This window comes from Triturus cristatus, chromosome 8 (genome assembly GCF_964204655.1).
Source record: "Triturus cristatus chromosome 8, aTriCri1.1, whole genome shotgun sequence".
Lineage (NCBI taxonomy): Eukaryota > Metazoa > Chordata > Amphibia > Caudata > Salamandridae > Triturus > Triturus cristatus.
The window spans coordinates 526,278,054-526,299,485 of record NC_140591.1 but is presented as its reverse complement, the minus strand read 5'-3'; the positions used below and the strand labels follow the sequence as shown (position 1 = coordinate 526,299,485).

Here is a 21,432-nt window from a genome sequence, read left to right as displayed (position 1 = left end):
AACTGCCATGCTGACCTGACCAGTGTCCACACTGGCCAGGCCTAACCCTTCCTTTTCTGTACACATTGGACACCCCTATGGAAGGCCCTAGGTACCCCCCTGGGCAGGGTGCAGTGTATGTGAAAGGTAGAGCATGTATTGGTGTAGGTGACATGCTCTGGTAGTGAATTACAGCCATTTTTGTTTTTCACTATTGAAAGGCTATCTTGCCCATAGGCTATAATGGGGAATGCTGAGTATAAGGTTTCCCTGCATATCTTCCCATAGGAGCAAGATAGAAAGCTAAAGTCTGGTATACCTGAATTCAGAATTTAATAACGCATCTTTTAGGAAGGATGGTTTTTAAATCCTGTGTGTGAAAACAGCACTTTTAGAAGATGGCTGTTTTCCTTTTCTGCCCTTTCTGTGTGCCTTAGCCTGTGTGTGAATTGACTGTCTGGTTTGTGAGTGACAGGGACAGGGTTGGCTCCCAGAGGCTGGATGAGTCAGCCCAGGGCTGAATAGGGAAATTCCCCTGTAGATGGGTGAGAGGAGTAGCACCTGGGCCTGAATAGGGCTGTGCCTGCCTTCCACAATGCTGGCCCCATCCCCTGCTGGGCGGCTGACGACCCTGCCCCTCTCTCTCAAAGGAAAGAAGAAACCAAGTAAACAGAGTGCTCCAGGACTGGCCAGAACTGGTTCTGACTAGGCCAAGGCCCCTCTGCCTGCAGAGGACAAGGGATTTTGGGGTATAAGTATTGGGACCCAGACTCCAGAAAATTAGATCATCCTGGAATCAAGAATGAACCTCTGTCAAGGAGAAAGCTGGAAGACTGAAGAGGAAGGACTGTCCTGCTGTGTGTTTGTGGGCTGATCTGCAGTTGCTTTGCTGCCAAGGAGAGGGGAAGGACTTTGCTGTTGCTGTGTCCCCTTGCTTGAAGAGATCTCCAAGGGCCTGAGAAGAGCTGGCCTCCTGTTAAGAAGTCCCAGGAACAAAAGGACTTCACCCACAGCTTCCCCCTGAACTCTGCTGAGTGAGTTCTGCCCTTCCTAGAGTGCTTGATCCAATTGTGGGGCCTCTGGAAGTTGTGCCTGCTGTTGGGAAGCTGACCAAGAAGAAAGAAGCAAAGGAGCTACACTTTTTCACGCACAGCCGGCTTAGCGAGAAAATTTCCGTCGCTCCGCTTGTTAGCGGGCAGAATTTTAGCGCTGCAACATCGTCGCAAAGCCAGCCCAGATCCCCGCTCCGCTCGTTAGCGGGCAGAATTTTATCGCTGTGAACTTCGTCGCAGAGCCTGCCGCCGCTGGGTGAGATCGTCGCAGAGCCAGCCAAGATCATCGCACCGCTCGTTAGCGTGCAGAATTTAATCGCTGCGAACATCGTCGCAGAGCCAGCCAAAATCATCGCACCGCTCGTTAGCGGGCAGAATTTTATCGCTGCGAATATCGTCGCAGAGCCAACCTAAATCATCGCTGGTGAAATTGTCGCCCCGCTCGTTAGCGGGCCTAATTTTGTCGCATCGTGCCTTAGCGAGTAAATTTCTACCGGAAAAGCTACGCCTTGGAATCCATACAAGTATCGCCTCACTCCCCATACAGACCGGATTCGTCGCCCACGCCCGCTGCATGCAGCGGGGTTGCCGCCTCGCCTCCCCAGGGTCTCAGGACGGACGCTGTTGCTTGTTTTTCGACGCCTGAGCGCCGCTAAGAACTTTTATCGCATCCCCAGGTACTGTTGGCTAAAATTGACGCTAAGGTGAATGATTTTGTCGCTAAGCTAAGAACTCTTTTTGAAACTATATTCTTGAACTCTGTATGTTGGATTTTTGACGTTTTGATCTTGTGTAGTTTATATAAAAGTACTTTATTTATTGGAGTCCATTTGTGGTGTTTTCACTGTGTTACTGTGAGTGTTGGTACAAATACTTTACACATTGCCTTTGATAAGCCTGTCTGCTCGTGCCAAGCTACCAAGGGGGTGAGCAGGGATTATCTATACCCTGACTAGAAGTAAGGGTCCCTATTTGGACAGTGGTACCTACCTCTGCCAACTAGAGACTCCCAGATCTAACAACTATGAATGATATCCCACTGCAGCAAGAACACTGGCACATCAACACGGCCCAGTGGCACTATATGGATTAATGAAATGAGATTTAGTCTGTGGGATAATTTCTTTGCCCAGTTACGCATAGTACATACTATACTCAAGCCCTTCACCGGGTCTGTGGATCTTACATTGGTAATATATTACGAATATGTCTCTTTACATCTCGGATTTTACTCTGCGATGCAAACACAACGCGCATCGTTGCAATGACTGCGTTGTCACAACGCACTACCATTACAACGCAAGTCGTTACAACGACTTGAGCTAGATGGCACGCTAGACTTAGGAATAGTATGATTTACTATTCCAACTCCAGTGTGTGCAACACTAGGGAAAGTCTTGGAATAGTAAATCGTACCATTCCTTATCCCAGAGCTCCATCTAGCGGAAGTCGTTATAACAACTTGCATAGTAATGGCACTGCGTTGTAAAAACGCGGTCGGTGTAACGACCATGTTGTGTTTGCACGTGGTGTAAAACCCGCGTTGTTAACATTGTTTCTCATTTATTACAGGCTATATCCTTGAGCTGCCTGTCGTTTGTTGACTTGAGAAAATCAAGTTGGGTCATTAGCACTCGTGTAACAGTATCAACTTCACAGACATATTTGGGTCATTAGTACTCGGGTAACAGTTCCAACTACAGAAGTATAGGTATAAATAGGGACATCGATTTACACACAGCTATATGACGATGTTTTAAGGAACTTTGTCTGAATTAACAGTATAGTTATATGAAATACATACATATTTTAATGAAAGCAAAGTGAGAGGTACACCATAACAAGGATTATTTTAACTGATGAGCATTAAATAAATACAGCAAGAAATCTACCTTTTCTCTCTCGCATCAGTTTCTCGCTCTTGGAGGTTGATAAAATGGTTGAGTCGGTCGTGTGGATCTTCTAGGCTGGCCATCACCACCTCTGCGGAAATCTAAGCAGTCTCCATGGAACCCTTCTTCCTCCTGTGAGCAAATAGTATATGTCAAGAAAATTATGAACAGATGGAAATGCATAAGTATAGCCGTATACATACATCAAAGCCTACAATCGTTGTATAATAAGCAGTCTTTAACTTTGTTATTATTGTTTATTTGGTACGCCAGTATTTAACTGCGAAAAGAAAATGGAACTGCTACTTTACTGTGATAAGTTATTAGAGATGAGGTATGAAATCGCAGTACCTGCTGCTAGAGCCAGCACACAGTGTGACAGCAAGGACACAGAGTAAGCAAAGAAGGGGAAAACAACCTTGCAGCTCTCCGGAATTATATTTCCCTAAAAATGCAGCTATTAGCTGGTAAGAAGACATCTATCATGGAACTGCACTACAAACAATCATTACAAGTAATTAGAAATCTATGTGGATGTTTCCCACACATTACGAACCACAGATGTACCTTAAAATATATCTACAACTACCAGCTGCATGTTGGAGGTTTTTCTTTGCATAGCTGCCAAGGTTTCAGATTGCTTGTGTGAGACATTTTTATAATTTCAGTGTAATTATGAGTGACTTTCAACGACTATGAGTGACACTTTCTTGCTATCAAAATCAATCAATGAAGAGGAGGGAAACATATTCATATCAGACATTTCACCCATTTGAGCAACGAGAAACTCTAAGAAAATCTTAAAACTGCTGCAAAGCACCAGAAATGGAAGGGCACTGTAGGACTTGGCTTTACTAAAGCGGATGTGAGAGGCCCCAGAGCGCATGATCTTAGCTGTCTGCCAATAAATTGCTCAGTCCCAACAGCTGACTCGCAGAGTGCGAGAGGCTGCACACACAAAAGTAAATTAAATTAGGAAGGAGAAAATACCAGTGACTCAGTGACACTTACTAGATTAAAACCAACAAACCTTTGCCTGTGGGCCTAGCAAAATGCGCTTTCCAACCCAGTCCAAATGAACATCACTGCGCGATGGATATGTTAAAGAATGTATATGACAGGCAAACGTATTCATCTGCAGCTACTTATGGGACAACATTTTGAAACTCCCAATGCGGTGAATCAGCACAGCTGGCACTCAGTTGAGTCACTCATAAGAATACTTAATTTCCATGTTTGCTGTTTTCTAAAATAAATACATAGGTTTTATATACCATCTACCGTTATGCGCATAAAAAAAGAGAATAAAAAAACATGTCAGCCTTAACCACAAGTAACCATAATAAAAATACCTGCAGCTGAACTTGGAATTAAGGCACAGACTTGGCTAATGACTTGTATATGAAACTCATTCGGAAAGGAGCAGTACCTGCTCTCAGGGTCACGCCGGCCAGTGACTGGACACAGCCCCCAGGGACGGCCACAACAAGGGGCTGGACAGCAGCATGTGTGGGCAGGAGGTGAACACAAACCACTCCGGCGCTAGGCGGCAGCATCAACTCCTGGGGGCCCGGCCCGGCTAGCAGGAAATTGAAATTAAACATTCTGCCATAGCCTGCGCTGACCGGGACTGACCTTCAGCCAGGGTCGGATTGGTAATGCAGACACTCGGGAAATGGCCGAAGGGCCGGTAGCCGAGTTCCAGCTGTGGGCTGCCTCTTTGGGCAGCCTGGGGACTGTCTGTGCTGTTAGGATGCCGCCAGCGGCCCAGTGGGTGCCTGAATGGCCTTTGTAGAGGCAGATGGGTGGAGGTATCACTCCCTTTCTCTCGCTGGGCCGGCCCATTAATGTATGCTGATTGAGCGGGGGCAGGGGGCCTGAGCAGAAGAGGGCTCACTTGCACTCATGTGTGGCTCAGCATTGTGAACTAATCTGTGCATTTTTTCTTATCTAAGTGAAGTTAATAAAACATGCCCCTCACCCCATTTCTTTTCATAAAACTTCGCCGAAGCAGTGTTTTGCGGAAAGGCGCAATCCGCAAATGTGGGACACTTTTTTTCAGTGTGCCCGGCACGATTTGTGATCCCAATCCAACCCACCAACCTAACCAAACACAAGACCAAAGGCAGAAAAGTCTGCACAATTAGAAAGCCGCTTTTCATGAGACCATATCACATTTAATGAAATACATGTCACTTGATGCTCCACTACTTGTTTCCTGTAATGACTCCTGAACTTCTTCCTGTGAGTCTCTGCCATCTATCATTATATTAATGTGCATCAGTGCTGTTCATCATGTGTCAGGCAGTTTGAGCGACAATAATATATATTTATTAAAAACAATGCAGACCTGACTCGTGGCCAGTAGCACTCACACAGTCTCCCTGCACAGTAGACAGGCTCACAAAGCAGCGCCCGAGTGGCAGGCTCTAAGTGCCACGGGCCGGCTCCGGGGGCCGACCCCAGGGCTCACAATGCTCCTGTCATTCCTTTGGAGACACCCGGCTGTGAAGTCCCTCACTCAGCACAGCACTCGGATGCCGCGCTGCTGTAATTAAATGCAGTGCTGCAGCCATCCTGCTTCATCCCTCACAGCACGCATGTGATCAACGAGCTAAAAATGCGTGATTATAGCATTTTAATGCAGTGATGCGGACCACCGCATTAAAATGCGTTAGTCTGATGCTTAATGCGTGGTACTTGGCAGGACAGACTTTGCACAGCTCGGATATCACATGTATTCTACATATTGGAATCCTTTAAATCTATTTCATGTGGAGCAAGAGATCAATAATTTAAAAGATGGTTGAAAAAAAGATTATGGTGTGACCATATATTATAAGGAATAAAATAGCCTATCATTGTATGCTGCAAGGTTACTGCAAGCCAATGTAGTGATGTGCGCCACATTAAGGGAATTCAGTCTTCTGCTGTGTTTCTGTATGTGGTCACGACACACATTGGTGAAAAGTGACATCCTTATAACGTGTATATTCAATATAGGAATTTCCAATAAAGTCTTAAAGACAGTTCAGTGAGTCAAGCTTGCTGCTGAGATCTAAAAGCAACCAGCAGAAAATACAGTTGAATCCCGGCCGTGTTGACTCACCCTTATAAGCTTCAGTTGTCAATAAACTGAATTATATAGGTAATGGTAATCAATATATATTTACGTGACATTATGGGTGCAAAACTATATTTTGAGAAGAGCCGAAACGATGTTCTATTTTACTATATGTTCAGTAATTCTGACATGAAAATGATAAAGGAATTATTCCTGAATGCATTCATTGTCTAGCCAGTATTGTTTTTCATTACTCCTGCACTTTATGGTTTACAGGCCTCATTTTACAGGCCTTAAACTTCGATCAGACTTCCTTCCCTCGTGTTCAGACCCTATTATGAACCACGTTAAATACACCTTCCCTCATGAATTCCCTGAGTCTCCAGTGGCTTCCTCCCACCCCTTACTACTTGCAGCCATTACCTGAGACTTACAGCCGATGGCTCTTTCTGTGGCCGCAATTCTGCAAGACTGATTAAGAATGCCAGAAAGACCACCAAAATACTGACATTATGACTGTGCACAATAACTATTTCCTTGATAATAATACAAAAATCATTCCCAGTAGCACACATTATTTACCACTCCTCGTGTTAACATGCTAAGAATTGAATGCACACAGTAGATATTACAAGCGGTGTAAGAACAACCAAATTAAATAACATATAAGTAGTTTACAAATGTACGGTCACACTCTTCATTATATCATAGTCACTACACAAAGGCAAAGAAGGCTGTCTGGGTACCGGCCTTTCTGTATTTTCCTTTTCGAATACTCATGTGTAGCTTGAACAAGGGCATGTAGGTGGGGAAGGGAGTTGGGAGGGCAACACGTTTGAAAAGACTAACATTACTCGGGTATTACCCCCATTATTCCCGCATGACCTGTGGGAAACAGATTAGGCCAACTGTGTATTCAAATATGCTTTACCAGGTATGGTCTACTGCTCAAGAAGGGTTTTGTTATACGATTTCCATGCTAGGTTTAACAGTACAGCTCCAAATCACCGGTTTGCACTAACTGCACCAGTTTGTGTATGATTGTGTGCATTTTGTTTACAGACTTCACTTGTTAACAGAATTCAACACGCTGGGTGGAAACATTGGGAGGTAGAGGGATTTCCAGCTCCTATCCAGTGACTCTTTAGCCATAAAGATTGTCCCAGCTACACATTTGCTGGAGGACTTCCTGGTCCTGGGTCACAGCATCATCTCCATCATTCATGTCCCAGTTACACATGCATTACTTCTGCGTGTGAGGAGGTCTGTTGCCTTCCACCAATACTGAACAAGTCTAGAATCCCACATCAAAGGAGACATTCCTTCCTCCACAGAAGCATGTAGAGCAAGCGTTTGAGCATCTGGGTGAATCTTATGTATGAGAAAAGTGCAATTTAGTAAGTTAAGTTGAAATAACTTAAAATGGGAATTCTCTGAAATTTAACAAGGTAACAATAAGCAGCCACCCACTCTAACTGTTGGTTCCCTGCCTACATCTGCATCCTACTTTGATTTAAAACAACCCTTTTCTGTCTGCATATTATCTTTAATTACACAGTACAACAGAGTCACCAGTCTTCAGACCCTCCCCAGACACTACAGTTCTTTAGACTTACATTCCTATGGTAGACGTGCTGCCCTAGTGAGTCAATCAGCAAAATCCAGAAACGTGGCCAATTCAAACAAATACACCGGCTTTGGACCAGATTGCGCCTTAAATGTTAACAATAATTAAAACTCCATGAAGATCACTTTAAGTTTTATAAGAAAACTATAGCTCTTAGGAAATATATTTTCTCAGTACTGCTGCTGAAATGTCACCTCATAGATGATAGATTAAATTTGTTTTTGCCATCTATAAAAACAAATGTCATCAAAATACCCGTTCTTTAAAAAAAGGTTTTAGTGACCTTTTAGGCAAAAACATCAACAGATCGCGTCCTCTCACCTAGTGGTGGCTGGTAGGGAATGGGGTCGGGGGAGGTAGGGGGTAGAAATCTTACCTGCTGGTCGCGTCGCAAGCCGCCTCTTCTCCTACGACGCAGGAAGCACTCAGGCTCCCCTAAGCCAATCAACGCTACATTAAGCATTGTGATTGGTAACCCTAAGCCAATCACAACGCTGCAATGCAGAGTTGTGATTGGTCCGAGCGCCGTGGTTCCGCGCTCAGGCAAGGAGTGGGAGCCTGGACATATTCCTCAACAGGCTGTGTAATACAGCCTGGTGGGGAATATGCAAAGTGCGCATGACTGTTTGGCTAGGCCAAGACGGCCAGCCAAACAGTCATGCGCACTTAGAGTGTGCTCACCACTTCTCCCCCTGGCCCCTGCTCAGGTGCCCCGCCCTTCCCCGCACCTAGGAACAGATAAATAAAATGAAAACGTCCCGTTATTATCATTTTACTTTTCCTCTGCACTGCTCTTAAAGCAGTGGGGCGACGCTCCTCAGCCATAGCAGAGGAGACGCCGCTGCTCCCACCACCAAAATATTTGCCAGTATTGTCCCTTAGCACTACCCCCACAGGTATGTACAGTTTTCAGACTTTACAATTGTGAACCCCCTGGGTATTTCATTCTGGCCAATGACAGCCCACCTTTCTTTCATTCAAAGCATTCAGGTCATCATAATAATCTTAATGAAATCTTCCTAAGTGTACTACTTAGTCGAGTTTTTCATTAAAATGAATTTTTTGTCTAGTTGTAAATTGATTAGAACAAAAATAATGCCAATATCTGCTATTTATAGCATTGTTAAAAGTGAAAACTGTAGTAGTAAAGACGGCATAAAGAACATATTCATAATTATGTGTTCCAGTTTTATTAAGGCAAACCACATGCCCACATCATATTATTTTAATGTAGGTAGGTACGGAAATAGATTTGAATAGGGGTGGAGAGGGACCTTCATATCTCTTAACTATTGCTGATCAGGAGAGGCAGTCCTGGTTAGGATGTAGAAAGGAACATTGTACATTTTTGTCCATTTCAACTGAAGAATGGAAGCTGCACCTCTTCCTTATGTGAAATGCTATTTGCACAATTATTAATATTTGGAGGTATGCTATGGTATATACTGCTTATATCTGCCTTTTCTGCATGGTCACTTTAGATTTTTCTGGATCGTATTGTTTCCGGTATTAACACTCTATGCACTGTGGCACTGCTATTCAATGATATACTGCATGCGTTCTTCCCATTAAATAGCACTGGATAAACTGGATTCATTCAGTTGCCTCATTTAACTTTCCTGTAAATCCATGGTAGCTGGCACAAAAAATGCATCAATCATGGGTGTTAAATTTTATATGTGGTCTGCAGTGTGTACTTACACCGCGTAGTATATAAACATCAAAATTGTGTGGCTGCAAGGAGCACCACTGCGCTATGCTACAGTATAAAAGCACTGTAGTGACACATCGAACAGAATCATACATTTACCATAGATGAAAACCTATTAATATATTTTAAATAAGTCATCTTTAAAGTTTGACTGGAAAGCCCACAAGGCTGAGTGCTTAAATTTAAAAAATGCAGCATACCTGATATTGAAAATAGTGTGCCCTGAATAGGCCTGGACGGAGTTCCGCTATGTGGAACTCTGCCTAAGTTACCAAAAAACTCTGCCACGCTAAAAGGATTTCCGCTAGCAGCAGAGTGCATTAGGTCACACAGTTCGCGCAGATTTTTAGTGCAGGGTGTTTGTCTCGCGCTGGAAAATCAGCACAAACTGCACCATGCGCAGCACAGCGCAGCGCAAGAGGGCGCTGCTTATTTCTGCCACTCGAGCAGATTTTCTACTTGAGTGGCAGCCTCCTCAAATGCGAATGGAAGGTTTCTCAAAGCGAGTAGTTGCAGCCATCCGCAACCGCTCGCATTGAGAAACCTTGCCAAGAGGTGGTCTGTAGTAAGATTTTCCTCACTCGTGCTTCCCAACTTAACTTTGGCAAGCACGGAAAAAACGGAGTTTGCGGAATTTTATGCTCAGGCCTAGCCCTAGTATTGATAATAACCAAAAGCTATTTTTATTATGTACATAAGACCAAATGCCCATGAACGAGCCTAGGTGTAAATAAAATGCTTATTTTATAGCTTCACTTGGGAAAGTAGATTTCTGATAATTTTGGTGGAAAACCAACTTTCAGAAGGTGTTTGTACTGCCTGAAGGAAAACTGGTTCAGAGACAGTTTACCTATTAGCCCAACTCCAGAGACTTAACACACGTTCCTATCTGGCAATTAACAGCCTTGCTCTCAAAGGACAGTGGCTTGGCCTAGCTTTAACAATAGAAGAAGGGAAAACCAGGTAAGGTTTTGACTCCGACAGAGGAGAGCCAGAGACTTTCCGGGAAATAAGAAGGGGTGAGACAACTTGGAATGAGGACTTTTACGAATTTCTGCAGTAAACCAAATAATAAAGTACTCAAAAAAGTGGTAGGGAGTGGAAGTAAGAATAGCTAAGACAGGTGATGGGACTAAGCAATACAACAGGCAGAAAAAGTTTAGCAGGACGAGCCAAATTTGGTCTCTATCGATCAAATGGTTCAAAAGTTGTAAAGGAGTACCAAAACATTCTTTTGATCGCAAATGAAACAATATTTCGTACAGGAAATTTTTCTCAGTGCTTAACTCTGAAACCACTTAACCAATATTCACCAAATTCTTAGGGAGCGGTAGCAATGCCATCAGTCAATGCCTATTCTTGGTTTGGCTAAAATCTGTTGAGCCGTTTTGGAGGGATAAGCCAACATGTGGGTCCACGTGTCAAAGGATGCACATTTTTGTAACTATCTGTAATCTCTTACAGCATGGACAAAAGGTACACATGCAAAACCCTTTGCGCAAGCAAATTCGCCACTATCAAGGGTTCTCAGTGCAATGCTTGCAAACATTGGTGTGAAAAAGGAAAGCAGCAGAGACAATGCAGAAGTATTCACAGGTCGGTAGGAAAGCCTGCCATCTTGAGTCTCTCTCCCTGTGATGTTTGACAGGTCTGGGAGAGAGGAAAATAAAGGAGCCCTTTCGCTCCCATTCCCCTGGGCGTGGTCCGGACCAGGGCGGCTATCCACAGAAGGGTGGTAGAGGCAACTCATTTCTACCCTGGCCTTGTCTAGGGGATATAGGGGGAAAATCTATACACTGTCGAAGAACGGAAAGGCAACTTACAGAGGATGCCCTCTTTCTTCATCTTGTCAAAGGAAGTTTACGTTAGCCTCAGTCTTGCCCACGGGCAAAGGGAGAAAATGGCTCCTCAACCTACGGAGCAGGGGGGGTTGCTGTTCACTTAACCACCTTTGTCTTGCTCAAGGCAAACGGGGCTACAATTCGTCCTTCTGCCCTCGCCTTGGCCAAGCGAGAGTGGAACATTGAGCCACTCCCTCCATATTGCTCAAGCGAGGGGGGCCGTTGACTTAACCCATCACAATGGCCAATTGTGGAGACTGTCCAACGAACACCCCTTTAACTCACCCAAAAGCGAGGGGTTGATTTAAAACATTTAACTAAAAAAAATGCTCCACAGTAGCCAGAACAATGCGAAGGCCCCAGTGGGGCGAGCAGCTTGCAACCCCTGGCTTCCTGTACCCGTTGACCTACAGCAGTGTAAAATACACACGTGACATGCTTGGCACAAGAGAAAAGAAAGACAAATAGTTATAAATATAACTAAAATTAAGAGGAACGTAGAAATCAAGAAACTAACCTGCAAGGTGTTCTTTATAATCGGTCTATGCAGACAGCAAAATAAATATTTTGTTCATTCATAAAGGGAAAAGAATGATAACATGACTTGGGCACATGCGTACAGGCCAAGCACAGAGTGTCACATGTGCAGAACAATGCGCATTCCTCTTTCACAGAGGGATGCGCAGTTACCCCCATACATGTTAAGCTACCACTCACCAAGCGAGTTCTGACCTGATGCAGATGTTATGCAGAACAAGGCGACAGGTAACATCTCCCTATGGGACTCTTGGGAGCAAATGCAAATTAAACCATCTGGTCTACACCTGACCAGTCACTTCATTATTAAAAGAGCAGCAGGCAGGAACCGGCTGCGCAGCCCTCCTCTTTCACGCAAGTCTCCTAGGGCATCGCAACCTGACTGCTGCAGGTAGATATGAATTACTATTTTTGAATCTGCCTCCAATTGCATAAAACACATACAGCAGTTGAAGCGCCATAAAATAATCATGTATCTGAAAGCAAAATAAGGTAAGGCTAAACCTTAAACACTCATGTAGTGCCATCTGTTCAGTGCTGCACACAGTTAAAACGGATTCCTATTGGTTTTCATCAGCTTGCAAACAAATTCATTTCAAGATCTTTCGACAATTAAAGGATATTTGAAAGAAAACTGTGGTATCAAAAAACTAAGCAGAAAGGCTGATGCCGTGTGGTGACATGGTATTGTGCAGTGGCGGCTGGTAGGGAACGAGGCAGGGGTAGAAAATAAAATAGAAATAAAACGTACTTGCTAGTCACATCTAAAGCCACCTACTCTCTGCTGCCTCTCCGTCGACGCAGGAAACACTCGGGCTCCTCTAAGCCAATCACAATGCTGCATTTAGCGTTGTGATTGGTTCCCCTAAGCCAATCACAATGCAGTGTTGTGATTGATCTGAGCGCCGTGGTTTGGCGCTCAGGCAGGGAGTGGGAGCCTGGACATGTTCCTCACCAGGCTGTGTAATACAGCCTTGTGGGGAATATGCAAAGTGCGCATGACTGTTAGGCCAGGCCAAGACAGCCCGCCAAACAGTCATGCGCACTTAGAGTGTGCACACCACTCCTCCGCCTGCCCCCTACTCTGATACCCCACCCTTACCAGCACCTAGGAATTGAAAAATAAAATAATAACGTACCGTTATCATCATTTTATTTTTCCTCTGCACTGCTCTTAAAGCACTGGGGTGACGCTCCTCCGCCTTAGCGAAGGAACTGCCACTGGTATTCTGGGCTGGCATAAGAGTACATCAAAGACGCATGCTGCAAAAAAACTATTTTCAGACCGCCATGGAGCTTAAGAAGCACACAGCAATAGTAAGATGCGATATAATGTAAGAAATCTAATATAAATATTTAATACCCTCATGTGCTAGCACGAATACCATACCATGGCAGCGAAGAAAAGACTCTCCTTGTCAATGTAATATAATAAAATTAGAGGAAATAGGACAACTCCCACATGCTCAAAGGTGGCCATCCTACTCACAACATCCTGATATAGGGAACAGTGAGCGTCGCTTGACGTGTCAAAGTGGGTTTTTCTTTGCTTTCAAAGATGGCAAACTGTAATCAGGACTATGGATACCTGTAATCTTTTTGCACATTTACTTCTTCAGAAACACTTAAAAGTATATTAACTTTAAACACATAAAGGTAAGAGGTTTTGTGATGAAGTACACCAAATTATGTGCATTTAAGAACAATCTTTCAGAAAAGAAGTATAATTGAATATCATCATTGGAAGGGTCAATGTTAACTGAAGCACAATAGCTGGATTTTTTTTCAGTGTGCGGGGGAAGTCCTGGCTCTGCCAAACAGCAGCATCAGTTGATGGATTATGTGCTGGGTGCTGTTTGATACAGGCTTGAGACATCCAAACAGCCAATGGAATAATGGTGAGACTAAAACACTTCCGTGGGATGATCCAAAATGGGATTGACAACGTCTCAAGTCAAGAGCTAATGGTTCAAAAGAAAAAGAAGCCAATGGCTAAAAGAGGCTGATCCCAGGCCCTTAAAGGTAAGCATAGAATATAATACGATTGTCCTGAATAGCGCAAGAACTGTACACTGCAAAGCGGAATAAATATATAAGCAGCTAGTCTTTAACAGGGTTTAGTTAGCCATATGAATACAAAAATATTAATTTTCCATATGAGATAAGTCAAAATAATAGTATTCTGACCCTCTAAAAACTACTCCTAGCTATTGAAATGGAAGACTTGAAACCTATCTGGTCTTCAAAAATCTGTTAATTAACAGAGAGGTTGGGCCTTCTGAGGACACAGATGTGGAAAGGGGATGCTGGACGTAGGTGAGGAACTCTCTGGTTAACAATTTCATAGGGAGGGCGAACTCCATTCGAGATGGCGGTTCTCTAAGCCAGCTCTGCTATATCTGACCTGAAATCATTGATAATTGGGTGCATCCACTCCCTTACTGAGAGCCAGACCAGCCCCTGTCCATACCTGTGGGAATCCACATAGTCTGTGGTACCGCTGGTCAGGGCTGCTTGCAGACGGGTCTATGGTGCTGCTCTGAGTTGCAGCTGCTCCCTCTGCCATCCAGCGATTACAGGGTGGGCTGCCAGGCACTGGTACTGCAGACGGTAATCCTGCCTCTGACAAGCTGCCTGCCCCACTCAGCTGCGGGACTACCTCACAGAAGTCTATTGGTCATCCCGGTGGCCATCTTGTTTTGGAGAGCCGTCCTTGAGATCTGCTGTGTGCCAGCTGGGCTCCCCTCAGCAAACTTCAATAGACCAAGGTTTCTGCTATTGCATCCTCTCCTGGGCTAGTATATATACTGACCCTATCCCAGCCCACTCCAGTGCTTCCCCAGTTTCCCAGACCCACGAGCTACCACCTACACTGCTGTGTTCCTCCCACTATATTGCTGCTCTCAGTACACTTGAGGAGGCTATGTGAAAGCCCACCACTCATTTTCTCAGCGGCAGTATGCAGCCAAAATCCACCACCCATACACACTCCTCCTGCCACTATGGAGTCAACTGCACTTGACATGATCCTTGCGGAGCTTAGACACCTTAAGGCGGCATGACTGCTACGAAGCAGTCCACAGCGACAGTGACTCCATAACTAACTCAAAAGCATATGCTTCGACTTCATCTCCTTCCAGTCTCAAGTGGCGCACACCAGTGTAAGGGTGTTGGACTTAGAGGCAAGACTGGACCGGGCCCGGGAGCCGGGCTCGGAACTTTGAAATTTACAAAGTTGGGTGGCGGTCCTGAAGGACTGTAGCCGGCGAGATAGCATCCACCTCTGAAAACACTATGCAAACCTACGTCAGGTAACCCTCATCTAATCACAGCCTACCGCTTATGCCATGACTAAGCTCGCAGTATTCTCCAAATGTTTTGCTGGCACAGACCTAACATTCATAATGGGCAGAGAATCACAGCAGCGGCTGATTATTCCCCTAAAACTACCCTCCTACGATACCAGCTCCTGCTGTGTTGTCCACTGTTAAAAGCCAAAGGTATACTCTATATCCTTTTTAGACCCAACTATTATGCTTATTACACATAATGGCATCCTATAATCCAGTAACGATTTCTGGAATCAGCATGTGACCCTATGATGGAGACGGCTGAGAGCTCCTCTTCTGCACCCCATGGTATGCTTGCTAATTTACTTAGGTGACTACCAGGATCATCAACTAACGTCTAGGGACCTCCATCAGTAGCGCTCTAACTCCTCCCAGAGGCAGAGTGGCCACTCTTCCGATGACAGGGACAAGTCTTGGTCCCCATTAAAACCTAACAGGGATGTCTCCGAAAACACTACTTGATTTCTTTAATGCACTCACAGTGCCTTGTCCTTTTGTGTCAAGGTCATACATATCAGACACTCCAGACTAAAATGTATTCAACTGTACATTTTGCCTCTGTTCCATGGCAATACTTTTGGACTTTGAACTTTTGCAAGATACAGACACCAACTGTTCGCTCTCATACCTCGCATCCCACTGGGGCTGCCTTTCCGCCTAGAAGTTTCTTAGCCGAACATGTCTGTCTCCAGCTTGACAGTGCTCTCCCTTAATGCCTTGTACAATTACACCAAAAGCAAGAAGGTACTGTCTTTCTAGGTTACCCATAACCCGGATGTAGCCCTGCTGCAGGAAACTCGCCTTTAGGATGCAAAATCCCAAAGCTTTGGAGACTGGGGGTAAGTTATTTTACGTCTGCGGCACATCCTCTAAGAAAGGTGACACCTCAATATTGCTACACAAACAACTGACCGCCCTCGTTGCTTTGACTTGGTCGGACAAGGAAGGTAGGTATGTGATAGCCAAACTGGCAATGCATCTTCTCATTTGCGTGTGGGGAGCATCTACGTGCCCAATGGCTCCAAACTTTCTTTCTTCTCCCACCTTCGTCGTCTGCTCAAAGTCACTGGGCAGACCGCAGTCCGTCTAGTAGGAGATTGGAAAATCACCCCATCCTCAACTGCATGGGGTCCTCAGAAACCAGACCAAACAGAGATAGAATAGCATTATTGTACCTGCTCTGCGATCATTCCCTCCTGGAAATCTGGAGACTTTTGCACCTGAGGGGGAAGAGAATACACCTTGACTACATTCTGAAATCGTTTATGTAGTCGTCTAAGGGTCATTCGACATCCTAATCCACCGTCATGAAGATGGTCTAACAGATGTTTTCACTATCTAGACCGAAACGTCGACAACTACACCTATTTTCTTGGTGAATTATTCACTTCAGGATTTGTTTTCAGTTGTTGATCAGTTACAATTTTCTGTTTTATATATTGTTTGGAATAGGTGTCCACATTCGTGATAATGAGATGCTAGTAACAACAAATCATTTGTAAATCTCAGTCACTTTGTTTTGAATTATATTGATATATGTATTCGTTTTTTGTACCCTTTGAATAGTTTTTCATTATAAATGTACATTTCGAAAAATGTACACCCGTGTGAAATTATCTGTGGCAGATTTGTTCTAATTGAAATAAGCTAATTCCATTTTTTAAATAACTTAATGTGAGCTACTAGATAGAGCTTGCGACCATTGTTCGCTTATTCAATATTAAATTGTGCGAAAGTAAGAAAATCCCTTGTAGGCACGTTTACCTTCCAATACACTGACTGGCCAAGCCTCCAAGGGTCTATTGGGTCTCCCACTCTTCCTTGTACTAGCCTTGTAAATAAGGCCCCCTTTCACGCTAAGCTTAGCGTGAAAGGAGTGGGCAGTGGGTGTTGTGGTGGACGTTCCACCGCAACACCCATTGATATTGACGCTGCCCCCTATTTACAAGGGCAGCGTAAATAGGGGCAGCGCCTAAATTAAGATCAGGGATAACCTGGTCTTAACGTGGTGAAACGAGGAGAAATGCTTTATTTCTCCTTGTTTTTGTTTTTTCCATGTGTTCTGCCTTGTGCAGCACACATGGAAAAAGCAAAAATCCTTGGATTATTTATGTGTAGGAAGGTGACCATTCCTGCACATAAACAATCCTAAACAAATTCACATTTTGTAACTTCCATGTGTGCTGCATTAAGCAGCCCACATAGAAGTGACAAAATGGCATTTAAAGATTGCTTATGTCCAGGAAGAGACACCTTCCTACACATAAACAATCTTCCCATGCTCGCAGACACCCTTGTACTATGGGGCAAGGGTGCTTGCGTTGCCGCTACACTGCTAAGTGTAGCGCCAGCCCAGGATGAAATTCAAGGCTGCACCATATCCTTGTAAATATGGTGCAGCCTTGCGTTTCAGAAGTGGCATGCGAGGCTGTAAGCCATGGCAGCTAATGCCTCACTCTGCCACATCTTAGTAAATATCCCCCTGAGTTTCTTCGAACTCCTATAGAACTGGCATCGATCCCTCTATGATCTGAACGCTAACCTAGCCTATGGCTCTGCTTTCTGGCGATGTGCACACCAACAGGGGAACATTGTGCACTTTGTGTACTCCAGTGAATCAATTGAAGTATACTGGGACAGAGTCACTGGAACCATGAACACCTTGACTGATCCGAGTTTACGACAATCCCCGAAGGAGGTGATTTTCCTTCATGGCACAGTAGACCAGCCCAAGATCACTCAACACACCAAACGTTGGATAGATACAGCACTTTCGGTGGCCACAATAGCCATCCTGAGACGCTGGAACCAATGGGTGTCACAAACACACTGATTGGAAGTGCGATATGGCTGTTGCTGCATCCCATGAACGGATCATTTATTGACTACAAGACCAACTGGACATTTGAGGACATATGGTCTCCCTTCCTCCGCCGACCACCTTGCTGTCGGCTGCCTTCATTCCCTCTACATCCCGCCTCTTTCTACCAAAGCACCGATGTGTACCACAGGAGCAACATCCGGTGAGCACATTCTCATAATGGGACCATGGAAGAGAATCACATCTCAGACTACGAACCTCAGTGCTTTGACCTACTTTGTAGAGCCGATTCTTCCTGGTTTCTCTTTAACCAAATTTTCATTTTGCATCGAATAATGATATGGCTAGCATGAACTCGGCCCAGGACCTACAATGCTGGATTCTCTGTTTACTGTTTATCACTTGTTATTTCTGGCTATTCTTGAAAACACCCTTGTTTTGTATCAAGCATTGTATATGTTGCAGTCTGGTTTGGTATGAATACACCTATATAAAGCCACGCTTGTAATTCATATTTGGTATGAAAACGCAATAGAGAAATTAATGGGAACAATTTTAGTATCTTAAAACTTGTTGTGCCATATAGGACTAAAATCTCCTTGTTCTCTCATTTTTTTAATATTTGGTTCCAACTCTGCATTCCAGTGCGTACTAACTTTGCTAAAAAAAAAACAGAAATAAGTGCCAGGGCCCTGGTCAGGAGGCCACCGCAGATTACACCACCCATTGCTGCAGACAATGACAATACCAACACAACTACTGACCATCACACACCTACAGGAGTGACAAAAAAGACTGTTTGAGGTCCCCAAGGCTATACGAATGGCTTGACAGCATGTATTACTTGTTTTAATGTATTTTGAATGAATAAACAACAGATGTTCTGTCAGCGCCACCATGTGGCAGCTGTCATAAGTGCAGGTGTTAATTACGTGCTGGTGCTGACAATTAAGTGCGGAGTACTGGACAACCAGCTCGAATTAATCACTGGCATTAACAATAAATCGTATAATCATACACTTCGCTTCAAAGGAAGTACATTAAAATAAAAAAGTTAGTATCCTAGCAACGAGGCATTCAGATAGGCCCCCACACTTGCCATGAAACAGAACGTCAGTACTCTAGTTGTAGTTTAGCTCTGTGAAGCTATGGTAGAACACTGTAGAATCATCAGCCTGACGGACTGCTCCTGAAGATTTATACTTCTTTCACCTATTACGTCACATGTTTTTCTCACATGGATGGGAATATTTCTGGGAGAGCCAACTAGGACCAGCGAACATCTCCCACCAATCGCCCCGACGGCCTTGGAGAGCTTTCACACAATCAACTGTACACAAGGTCATGTTACGGGTTTTTAATGCAGGGGGCGGTAGTGCTTTTGCACAGAATCACACAGGTTGAGGCGACTCCGGAACTTGAACCTGTTTTCCCAGTACCAGCGTCACATCCTCACGTTTCATGCTCATCTTTGGCCAATGGCAGAGAGTGTTGGACGCTGGGCACAAAGGCATCGCGAGGGCACCCTTATGAAATTAATGGTTTTAAGCGAGACAAAGGAGGGGTGCCTGTCTATACTCCTACACACCTCTCTCTGTACAGGACCGTCAAGGCTACGATAAGACCGTCTGTTATGTTGCAGCTCCTCCCCCACTCCGCTATTTGGCTTTGCCAATGTTTATTTAGTCGTGCACAGCAGCGCGGGCTGCTGTGCAGGATGGCGCAAACAAAAACAAAGCGCTAAAACATGCTTCTCTCTGGCCGTGTTATATCGCTCTGTTTAACTGTATTTTAAGCAGTGTTTTAAATGGGCCGGTACTCCCCGGTACTGAGTACCAGCACTTCTTATTTTTATCTGCTGTGGAGAGTACCGGTACTCATGAAGGGTAGGCGCATTGGCCTCTATTGGTGGTAACCTGTCTCTGTGATAGCCATAGCACTTTTAAGAGCCTTGAGCTGATCCCCTGCTGAAGTATTCAGCGTGGGCTCATTTGCATGATATCCAGGTGTTCGCCATCACGCTGTGTTGCAAGGAATCGAGGCAGCCCAGTGACAACACAATAATGAAAGCCATAGGGGTAAGGAGCTTACAAGGGCTTTAACCCCTTCGCCGCGGCAGGAATTCCGCCGCGGCGCTGGGGGGGTTTGGGGGCAGTTGTGGTGCCGCTGTGCTCGTGACGGAACCACTCCGTCACGAGTCACGGGCGAGCTGTGCTCATGACGGAGTGGTTCCGTCACGTCTCCGCCCACTGTGCTAATCGCCCGCACAGGCGGGGAATTAGCGCCGCGTGGGCGGAGCAGCCGCCAACGGCCGCAGCATGACGGAACCACTCCGTCATGAGCACACGGCACCCGTGGCTCATGACGGAGTGGTTCCGTCATGAGCAAGGAAAGGGTTAATCCCACCTGATTCTTTTGTGCAAGTGTCTGTTTGTGTTTGTGTCTGCCTGCGTTTTTGTGTGGGCGCGTTTTTGTGTGAGAGAAAATTTTACAACACAAGGAAATGTTAAAATGTCACTGTGTTTGACTCGTTTCGTATAACGAATCAACCTGTTTTGTTTATCGAAACACATTTCTTGTGTTTTGGTATGTGCTGCAACTATTATATAAGTCAACAAGCTTGCATGTCTTGCCTTTAACCCTAGCCCTAGCCCCGCCCACTCGTCACATTTAAATGAGTACCTGCACTATTTTATTCCCATTTAAAGCACAGATTTTAAGCTAGTTTGCACAGCTGCCTGCTCTGCTGTGTGAAATGTCTAAAGAGACACTGACAAGGCCAATAGATGTTGCATGAGCGAAACCTATAGCCTTTGCCAGTGCTTGTTTTATCAACACTGCTCCTTTTAATTCCTGTGGAGGGGAGAGGGGATGCTAAAGGAAACCCTCCCCGCCTGACTGTGTAGTTCACAACCGGCGCATCCCCACTCTTAGTCATTTTTCATGGTGATGCTTAGATTGTCACCGAATGTTTTATCGCACTGAGCAGATGGACTTCTTCAGCACAGTCCAGGTGACCAATCAGCACTGAAAATCAACTCACGAGAGGTAAACTGTGTGACATAAAGTGCTGGGACATTCTTTCCTTGCATTAGGCTCACGCATGGAAAAAGCACTGGGCTGGAGAAAATGCAGGCGTATCAGAGGTTCTAGGTGAATAGCCAGATTTAATTAAATCAGTTAAATAAAACTGTGATGTGCCCATATGCTTCAATGCAAAGATAACACAGGAGAAAGATTACAATTTGATTAGCAAGCATGCCTGCCAAATATTATATAAAACGTAAGGAAAACAAACGGCAGCTTGTAATTAAAAGTTAGAAGCGCTTCATAAACCCTTAAGTTATATTGGCTGCGACAGATTTGGAAAATTAAAAAAAAATATGTAAAGCAGGGTTAACTTGTACACTCGAATTTAGAGTGAACAATCTTCCCATGCGTTACAGAAAACACAATTACCACTTTCATTTTACAGCAAATTTCCGGAAGAGTAATTAATGCAAAGCGACATCCAAAAATCCAAGCATGATAGCAGGTTTTAATGGCGCTCACTTAGCT

General features: G+C 44.6%; 1 protein-coding gene across 1 annotated transcript in view; it reads right to left on the bottom strand.

The window, feature by feature from the left end:
• The window catches only part of TDRD3 (tudor domain containing 3), a 681,208-nt gene that overhangs the window by 8,625 nt on the left and 651,151 nt on the right, over positions 1 to 21,432 (bottom strand). Inside the window, exon 13 of the mRNA XM_085621988.1 lies at positions 2,924 to 3,055. Within this exon, the coding sequence (XP_085478114.1) occupies positions 2,939 to 3,055 (117 nt within the window). The 3' untranslated portion in view covers positions 2,924 to 2,938. The remainder of the gene's footprint in view (positions 1 to 2,923; positions 3,056 to 21,432) is intronic.